Source organism: Carassius carassius, chromosome 42 (assembly GCF_963082965.1).
Source record: "Carassius carassius chromosome 42, fCarCar2.1, whole genome shotgun sequence".
NCBI lineage: Eukaryota > Metazoa > Chordata > Actinopteri > Cypriniformes > Cyprinidae > Carassius > Carassius carassius.
The window spans coordinates 27,372,951-27,382,950 of NC_081796.1; the positions used below are offsets into that span (position 1 = coordinate 27,372,951).

General features: G+C 43.2%; 2 protein-coding genes across 20 annotated transcripts in view; both read left to right on the top strand.

Moving 5' to 3' along the window:
* Positions 1-3,875, top strand: part of LOC132124474 (protein 4.1-like) — a 51,025-nt gene extending 47,150 nt beyond the window's left edge. For 17 of the 18 annotated variants that reach the window (XM_059535495.1, XM_059535505.1, XM_059535500.1 and 14 more), the window contains 2 exons: positions 2,202-2,308; positions 3,109-3,875. In XM_059535495.1, coding sequence (XP_059391478.1) covers positions 2,202-2,303 — 102 coding nt within the window. In that variant the 3' untranslated portion in view covers positions 2,304-2,308; positions 3,109-3,875. The remainder of the gene's footprint in view (positions 1-2,201; positions 2,309-3,108) is intronic. The other variant, XM_059535507.1, reaches the window with a different exon arrangement.
* A 1,081-nt stretch (positions 3,876-4,956) lies between these two features.
* Positions 4,957-8,515, top strand: zbtb14 (zinc finger and BTB domain containing 14). Of its 2 annotated transcripts, none has more exons than XM_059535516.1 (2): positions 4,957-5,096; positions 7,163-8,515. In XM_059535516.1, the coding sequence occupies exon 2, from the start codon at positions 7,177-7,179 to the stop codon at positions 8,488-8,490; it is 1,314 nt and encodes a 437-aa protein (XP_059391499.1). In that variant the 5' UTR covers positions 4,957-5,096; positions 7,163-7,176; the 3' UTR covers positions 8,491-8,515. The 2 variants fall into 2 exon arrangements, with proteins under 2 accessions (XP_059391499.1, XP_059391498.1); XM_059535515.1 differs by lacking the exon at positions 4,957-5,096 and adding an exon at positions 5,214-5,622.
* Positions 8,516-10,000: the final 1,485 nt, after the last annotated feature.

Below are 10,000 nucleotides of genomic sequence, written 5' to 3' on the forward strand. Positions count from 1 at the left end.
AAACGGTTCCTTCAGGGTCATTCTCTCAAGTGCCTCTTCTAGAGTTTTAAAGAAATTTGAGTATAATTATTCCATTAGATCATCTTAATGTGAAATTACAGGCCTTGTGCTTAAGATTGTGAATTTATATGTTAAATTTCATGCTGATATTTCTACAAAAACATCATAGTAGTAATGTTGACATTTAAGGATCATACTCTAAACAAACAACATAAAACATAAGAGGAATATTACAAAATAAGACTTTAACTTTAAGAGTTTACTTCCTGAAAGAAAGATAAAAAGACTGAATAAAACTTTTACATAAGTTGCTGGATTTTAGTTCAGAAAGATTACTGTATTGTCATAACATAGTAAAGTTGATCATGTGATGGTTTGTTTGCAGATGGTGACTGTGGTTTTGTAGAATGAACCAGTATGAACTATATGACTAAATTCAGCAGTTTGCATCAGAGTGACAGGAGTAGTTGTAGGCGTGGCCTGTGATGATGTGAGTGTTGAGGGGCGTGGCTGTGATGTGTGTTTGTGTTGAGGGGCGTGACCTGTGATGGTGTGGGTGTTGAGGGGCGTGGCTGTGATGTGTGTGTGTGTTGAGGGGCGTGACCTGTGATGGTGTGGGTGTTGAGGGGCGTGGCTGTGATGTGTGTGTGTGTTGAGGGGCGTGACCTGTGATGGTGTGGGTGTTGAGGGGCGTGGCTGTGATGTGTGTGTGTGTTGAGGGGCGTGACCTGTGATGGTGTGGGTGTTGAGGGGCGTGGCTGTGATGTGTGTTTGTGTTGAGGGGCGTGACCTGTGATGGTGTGGGTGTTGAGGGGCGTGGCTGTGATGTGTGTGTGTGTTGAGGGGCGTGACCTGTGATGGTGTGGGTGTTGAGGGGCGTGGCTGTGATGTGTGTGTGTGTTGAGGGGCGTGACCTGTGATGGTGTGGGTGTTGAGGGGCGTGGCTGTGATGTGTGTGTGTGTTGAGGGGCGTGACCTGTGATGGTGTGGGTGTTGAGGGGCGTGGCTGTGATGTGTGTTTGTGTTGAGGGGCGTGACCTGTGATGGTGTGGGTGTTGAGGGGCGTGGCTGTGATGTGTGTGTGTGTTGAGGGGCGTGACCTGTGATGGTGTGGGTGTTGAGGGGCGTGGCTGTGATGTGTGTGTGTTGAGGGGCGTGGCTGTGATGTGTGTGTGTGTTGAGGGGCGTGACCTGTGATGGTGTGGGTGTTGAGGGGCGTGGCTGTGATGTGTGTGTGTGTTGAGGGGCGTGGCTGTGATGTGTGTGTGTGTGTTGAGGGGCGTGGCTGTGATGTGTGTGTGTGTTGAGGGGCGTGACCTGTGATGGTGTGGGTGTTGAGGGGCGTGGCTGTGATGTGTGTGTGTGTTGAGGGGCGTGACCTGTGATGGTGTGGGTGTTGAGGGGCGTGGCTGTGATGTGTGTGTGTTGAGGGGCGTGGCTGTGATGTGTGTGTGTGTTGAGGGGCGTGGCTGTGATGTGTGTGTGTGTTGAGGGGCGTGACCTGTGATGGTGTGGGTGTTGAGGGGCGTGGCTGTGATGTGTGTGTGTGTGTTGAGGGGCGTGGCTGTGATGTGTGTGTGTTGAGGGGCGTGGCTGGGATGTGTGTGTGTTGAGGGGCGTGACCTGTGATGGTGTGGGTGTTGAGAGGCGTGGCCTGTGATGGTGTGAGTGTTGAGGGGCGTGACCTGTGATGGTGTGGGTGTTGAGAGGCGTGGCCTGTGATGGTGTGGGTGTTGAGGGGCGTGTCTGTGAAGGTGTGGGTGTTAAGAGGCGAGGCCTGTGATGTGTGTGTGTGTGTGTGTGTGTTGAGGGGCGTGTCCTGTGATGGTGTGGGTGTTGAGAGGCGTGTCTGTGATGGTGTTGAGGGGCGTGTCTGTGAAGGTGTGGGTGTTGAGGGGCATGGCCTGTGATGTTGATGCGGTTGTTAAGAAGTGTGGGTGTTGAACCACGGCCCTCAATGACCACACCATCACAGACACATCAACATCACAGCCACAACCCTCAACACCCACGCCATCACAGACATGCCCCTCAACACCCACGCCATCACAGACACGCCCCTCAACATCTGTGATGATAAGTATGAGCAGGAACATAGTGGTGAATTCATTCAGATGAATTATTCAGATTAATTGCTGTGATGTTGGTGTAAGTGTTGGGGGCGTGGCCTATGATGATGATGTGGTGTTACTATGGGTCAGGCTCTGGCTCAGGCCATTAAAGAGGCTAAAGAACAACATCCCGACATGTCAGTGACCAAAGTGGTGGTGCATAAAGAGACGGAGATCACGCCGGAGGAGTGATGCAGGTAAGACCTCAGCCAATCACAGCTTGAGTAGGCTTGGCTGAGTGTGAGCTGATTGGCTGCTGCACTGCACTTTGGAGCGATGCTATTGGCTGCTGTTCTAACACCGGCGCTGCTTTGACTATTTACATCTGTAGACATCTGACTGCTGCCTTTAGAATGTGAACTACTCACACCTTTAACAGAACGACACAACGATCGTTTGTGTGAGAGATCAGGAGCAGATGTATGGTTGAACACACTGCATTCTGCTGGTAGAGAGCGGTACTGCAGATCATCTCCATGAGTCATGTGACCACATGAGGACGTTCACCGAGACTAATTGTGTTGACTAGCTGTTTACTGATCTGGGCGAACACTCAGAATTAAATAGCATAGCATCCAGAGCTCAGACATCATAGCAACCACATAGCAACTACCTAGAACACCCTGACCAAACAGTACAGCAACCACCCAGAACACCATAACAACCCTAAAGACCACATAGCATGCCCTGGTAATCAGCCGGAACTCACTATCATTGCTGCAGTAAGTTTTTGCACGGGAAACATCACTATTTTCCTGAGGAAAATGTATATCTTTAGCTTTAGTGATATAATGTTGAGATGGAGGCATGTTACTGAGGCCTGTATTTTTATGCTGTGCTGTCATCTTAACGTATTATTGAAATGCATGATGTGTTTAACATCATTACTAACTGAGCCATGTCATGCTTTGCTCCTCTAAAGGTTCTCTCTGTTCCAGTCTGAAGAAAGCACAGTGTTCCTGATATTGCCTTAATGTTCTGTTATATTTATTTTCAGGATTAACATCATCTTCGCGCTTTCTGGAGGAACTTATGTGTTCACGCTGGGGAAAATGAAGGATGCTTCAGAGAAATCTACCACGGGAACAGCAGCATAAAGGAATGAATTGCAGCAAACTTCATCTGAACATGTCCGGAGTAACATACACACACACACACACGCTTACAGGCGCCGCACTGGATCACTGTTACTGCATGACAAGGGAACAATTCTGCTTTTTTGTGAAGAGACATTTTAGTAAATACTATATGAGCGCAGTGTATAGTCAAACCACGATCCCGTCATAAAGGGACTGAAGAATATGTGTGAGAAGAAATATAGCGGTTACAGATATCTGCATTTATTTATCCTACTGAATAAAAAGGAAAACTTTGCAACGTATTTAACCTCGCAGAGATGTGCCATCCACGTGTCGCCCTTCATCTCTGATCTGAATATTACACTCGTTCATCATGAGAATATGAATATGCCACACATGTATGTTAGAAACATGTTATGTTGTTTTACTTGAGTTATACACATATTTGTTAGGTTTTTTTTGAAAACTGTTCCTTGTGAGTGTTGGGTTTAGAGGAATGAAACACTCTGAAAGCTGTTGTAGTGATGAGCTGAAATATCAATCCCAGAGTGCCACATCTGAGCCTTAAACTGTACAGACGAACCCATGTGTGTTTATGTCCTTGTTTGGTTTCCAATGCAGTGTCGCCGCCCTGCTGACTGTTTCCCAATCAAGCAACTCAATAAAATCTCAATTCCATTTCTGATCACTTTGCAGTTTCCATTCATCCCTTTGCATTGCATTCATTATAGTATTTCTGACATAAAAAAATCAATAAACAAATTGAAAGAACAAATCATATTTTGTGTTATACATGATTATTATATAGTGGTGTATTTCACCAAACAATTTCAGATATTCACATAGAACAGGTTTTTATCCAGTTATTTTGAAATTATTCCAACAAGTAGTACATAAAATATCATCAGATAGAAAGTGATGATTGAAAATGTACTATGATATTCCCATTGTTTTTGGGAAATAATATCATGTTTTTGGACATGCTTTATGGTAGTACTGTAATCTTTTAGGAGTACCATGTATGTAAATACCTTGACACAGGAATATGCAATTATTTAGGAGTACCATTGTTTTAAAAAAAACAAAACAAGAATTGTATTATCCTCCACCATCACAGTAAAGCATAGTCAACCCAGAAATTCAAAATCTGTAATGATTTACACACCATCATGTCATTCCAAACCTGTATGATATATATTTTTTTTCTTCTGTGAAGATGTTTTATTGACTTCTGTAGTACAGAATAAGAATAATAAGAATACTGTGGTAGTCAATGGGACCCAAATCTCTTTTTACAATACATTCTTTAGAATATCTTCTTTTGTTTTCTAATGAGGAAAGAAAGAAAGACAAACTGGTTTGAAATGACATGAGGGCAATTAAATAATGGTAGAATTTATTTTTTGCTGTACTGTCATTTATTTACTGCTCTATTGTAATTTATTATTATTATTGGTGCACTGTCCCTTTAAGGGTAAATATCCTGGTTGTTTTCCGTTTGGAAACTAAACAAAAAAAATAATGTTGTTGTTTTTTTTCAATAGGTTAAAAGGTTAAAATTTCTGATGCTATAAATGATTTATTATTTTTATCTAAAGCCTCATTCTTTTATAGTGAGCGTGCGCTCGCTCCCCCCGCGCGTCACAGTGCGGTTCGCGCTCCAGAGGTTGCACACTGCGTCATTTGCGTAAGCGTGCCTGCGCATCTCTCTTTGTGCGAGCGGGCGGCCGCTGCGCTGTTTCCGTAGCCGTGCCCGTGTCTACGTACGAGTCTCCTCAGTCAGTTCCGTGCTGGCGTAGCTGTGCTCGTCCTCGGCCTCCCACACAACAACAAAGTATTAAATTCCACACTGGCCTTCGTAACATTCAAACACACTTTCCCAGTGGATCAAAATAGCACAATAAAGGTAAGAAATATATTTTTGGGGGCGGATTAAAGCAGCTGCAGAATTATTGCATAATGTGTTGCGCGGGCTGGCTGCGCGCGCCCGGCGCGGGAGTGTTCGTCATGGCCCGCGCAGCTCGCGCCAGTAAACCCGCCTCAGCGCGCCGCGTTCCGTCGAGCTCCCGTGTACCGAGCGCGTTCCTCTGCTGCTCTCCGGTGCTGATCGGTGCTCTCCGCTTCTGCGGGCTCGTGTAGCGGGAGACTCGGCGGAGAGATCGGCATCTTTGCTCGGTTGATGTCGATTAAAGCCGTCGGCGATCATTTATGGGCTAATGCTAAGATTAGCTTCAGGAGAACCAAAGCAGACCAGCGCAAACACGGCTGAATAGCCTTTTAAACTTCAGTTTGAGGATAAAACGAGGTTTTCAGAGGCCAAATAAGTCTTTTATTAAGATAAATCACTGCTCGTCTCTCTGGAGGTGTTTAAATGAAGTAGTTTCTTTCATCGTTTGTGGCCCGTTCAGAACCATCATCATGTGTCCATCAAGGTATCAGTGATCGTGTTTAATTCATATTACTGTCTTATCACATGTGATTTAATGATTGTTTATTATTATAACGATGCGTGTAATACACACAAACATTCATAGAGTGTCTTCACGACATTGTTTATGCATTTAAATGTCTTACTAATGTAAACAAAGCAGAATCTTAAACACATTGTATGAAATGATGAACAAATATGCATCTTGCATAAATACTGCGATTGTTTTGTCATGTAAGCTCTTTAAAGCCAAGGGGTGTTTGTGAACCCAACACAGGTTTCAACTAAAACTGGAAAACTTTTCAGCTGTTCATTTACATGAAAGTGAAAACTGGCTTTTTCGTCTCATTGTAAATTATGAAGATGGAAAAATTACTATTTTTAATGTTTTTGAAAGAAGTTTCTTCTGCTCATCAAGCCTGCATTTATTTGATCAAAAATACAGAAAAAACAGTAATATTGTGAAATATTATTACAACTTAAAATAATAGTTTTCTATTTGAATATACTTTAAAAAAATAATTTATTCCTGTGATGCAAAGCTGAATTTTCAGCATCATTCCTCCAGCCTTCAGTGTCACATGTAACATCAGTCGATCACATGATCATTTAGAAATCATTCTAATATTCTGATTTATTATGAGTGTTGGAAACAGTTCTGCTGTCTCATATATTTGATCAATAAAAGGTTAAAAAGAACTGCATTTATTAAAAATAAAAAACAATTTCTAATAATATATATTCTAATAATATATTTTCTTTACTTTTTATCAATTTAACACATCCTTGCTGAATAAAAGTATTGATTTTATTTAAAAAAAAAAGAAAAAAAAATTTACTGACCACAAATTACTGACCAGAAGAGTATATTGTTATTACAAAATATTTATATTTTAAAAACTTTTTTTTTTAAAACTTTTTATTCATCAAAGTATCCTAAAAAAGTACCACTTGTTCTGAAAAAATATGAAGCAGCAGAACTGTTTCCAACTTTGATAATGAATCATCATATTAGAATGATTTCTGAAGGATCATGTGATAATGATCCTAAAAATTCAGCTTTGCATCACAGAAATAAATGATCATTTAAGGTATAATACATTTAAAAACAATTATTTTAAATTGTAATAATATATCACAATATTACTTTTTTCTGTATTTTTGATCAAATAAATGCAGGCTTGATGAGCAGAAGAAACTTCTTTCAAAAACAATAAAAATAGTAATGTTTCCAAACTTTTGGTCTGTTCTGTATATTATGCATTAAATTTGAGTTTTATAGCAAAGCACATTTTCGCAGAAGTGTAGCATTTTAGTAGTTTCCAAGCGATAATTTTGACATCTGTATAACAGAAAAAGTTTTCTGTTTTCAGTTGGGATGCACGCAATATTAGATTTTTGCCAATATTTTTCAAATCATTTCGGGCGATACGATATATATTTCCATTTGTTTTGAAACCACATCAAGTCTTTCCTGGAAATTATATCATTTAATTTTATCGCTGTTTTTATCCATTGATCAATATTTCCGGCTCTTCCCGCAGGATCCCGCTCCAGCATGTCCGAAACCGTGAAGTATGTGGACGATGAGCACAAGAGCATCTTCCTGAAGCTTCTGAACGAGCAGCGTTTGGAGGGCGAGCACTGCGACATCGCTGTGGTGGTGGAGGACGTCAAATTCAGAGCGCATCGCTGCGTGTTAGCGGCGTGCAGCAACTACTTCAAGAAACTCTTCAAGAAACACGAGGTGGACAGTTCGTCCGTCATCGAGATCGACTTCATCCGCTCGGACATCTTCGAGGAGGTGCTGAACTACATGTACACCGCCAAGATCTCGGTGAAGAAGAAGGATGTGAATCTGATGATGTCCTCGGGGCAGATCCTCGGCATACGCTTCTTAGACAAACTCTGCTCGCAGAAACGCGACATGTCGCCCGAGGAGAAAAACGACCCCAGGAATGCCAAGTTCCCGTACGACATGGTGAAGATGGGGCTTCCGGCGGACGATCCTCCGCTGGGTCAAGACAGCGACGTCCAGGAGCTCGGAGACCAAGACGACACGCCTTCAGACGACATCGTAGAGGAGCCTCAGGGCAATCACGATCTGGAGAAATCGCCAAATAATGCGTTACGAGTGCAGGAGGCCATCCTGAAGGAGCTGGCGCAGGAGGAGGTGCACAAAGTGAGCTGCTACGATCAAGAGGTGGAAGCCATGGACGGAGAACCCAAAGAGCTGGCAGCTCACACCCAGACGCTCTCGTTCGCCGAAAGCATTGGCGATGTCAAAGACGAGCAGCCGCCGGGATGGACGACGGCCGCCGCTGACATGAAGTTCGAGTATCTGCTCTACGGCCATCGCGATCAGCTGGCCTGCCAAGTGTGCGGAAAGAGCTTCCTCGACGAGAACCGCTTGAGGAAACACGAGAAGCTGCACTCGGCCGACCGGCCGTTCGTCTGCGAGATCTGCACCAAAGCCTTCACCACTCAAGCGCATTTAAAGGAGCACCTGAAGATCCACACGGGCTTCAAGCCGTATCGCTGCGACGCCTGCGGGAAGTCCTTCATCCGTGCGCCGGATCTGAAGAAGCACGAGCGAGTGCACAGCAACGAGCGGCCGTTCAGCTGCCAGATGTGTGAGAAGGCCTTCAAACACAAGTCACACCTGAAGGACCACGAGCGACGCCACCGAGGAGAGAAGCCCTTCGTGTGCGGCTCCTGCACCAAGGCCTTCGCCAAAGCGTCCGACCTGAAGAGACACGAGAACAACATGCACAGCGAGCGCAAACAGCTGCAGAGCGAGACCGAGCAGCTCCAGGCCGCAGCGATGGCCGCCGAGGCCGAGCAACAGCTGGAGTCCATCGCCTGCTCATAAACACCGCTCGGCTTCATCCTCACAACTGTTCCTAATGGTTTTACAACATGATTTACACGGTTTCTTTTATATGTAAATGGTGCAGACGTTTTCTTCTAGTGTACAGTTCATACCAAATGTATTTATGGCAGCTGACGGACGATGAGTTGTTCTGCCATCATAAAGTGTGAAGTTGACGGAGGGATGGAGCAAGCTTCGGCTCAATCATTCCTTCTGTTTCTTGTGAAAGGGTGTGATGGTTTGCACATCCAGATATTTTTGCTGTAATAAAAGACTGGTGAATTGTGACTTGTTTGGTTCTTGTTCGTCCCTCGGTAGACTACTCTCATGCCATTTCTACTCTACGACTGAAGTTCATTTCATTACAATTCTGCCGGTCTGAAGGAGTCTTGCTTCCACAAGTTGAGGTCTTAAATCAGAGGTGTTAAATATTGAATGTATTGTTAAAAAAAAAAATTCTCCAGTGTGTCTTGTTTTCCATCTTTACATCAAGATAGTTGCGATGCAAATAGAAAGCATTAAATCTTTTTTGAGAAATGCAACACAATCAATTGAGTTTACAAATTATCAGAAAACAAGACTAATTATTTCCCATCATGTTGTGTCTCCAGTAAATGTTTCTTGATTTCAGAATCTTTAGATGGTTTGACTGGAAAACCAGACACAAACACGAAGCACATCTGTTTTTTACAGCGTGATCAGACAGCACAGTAAAAACTTATGTATTTAGTGTTTGAGAGATGAGAAATTATTTATTTGTGGAGATGGTTTAAAGGTTTTGATAATGGATCTTCTTGAATTGTCTGTACCTGGTCTTAAAGTCTTGTATTTATCTTCATAAAACCTGGTGAAATACTGGCAACTGGTTCTTTAGGCAACTGTCACAGAGTCATCACATTAAAGTATGTTTTAAACACTGAATCTTATATATATATATACAGAAATGTATTGGTTTGTGCTTAGCTGGAGATTTTAAAGCCAGTTTCCTCCAGTGAAGGGAATTTTAAGATTGTGATTTACAGAAGTGGAAAAGTCACACATCTCAACACAATCCTGAACGTTCATGTAAAATCCATCCGCAGATTGTTTCTACTTAAACATATTTCAGTTCTAGGATCCAGAATGATTATTATTTTGCATACAGTGATCACAAACAACGCCAGATATGGAAGTTCCCGTGAATGACTGAGATGACAGATGAAGCTGTTCTGAGGGGTTTGTTCCAGCAGGTGGCGCTGTGGGTGATTTTGCGCACAACTTGAAACCTTTCAGGTGTGACAGGTGACGGGTTTCCCAGCATTCAGTGCGGTGTGTGTGTGTGTTCGGTTCTCAGAGAGCATGACGTCATTCTCTGTAACCACCAGAGGGCAGCACACAACCAATCAGAAATCAATGCAGGTGAAGGGGTTCGTCATCATCATCACAATCATGAACTGAGATCAGTAATCACAGGCGCTTCTGAGAGAGTCAGAGCACTTTATACCATTCTGAATAACTGAATGTAAAACCC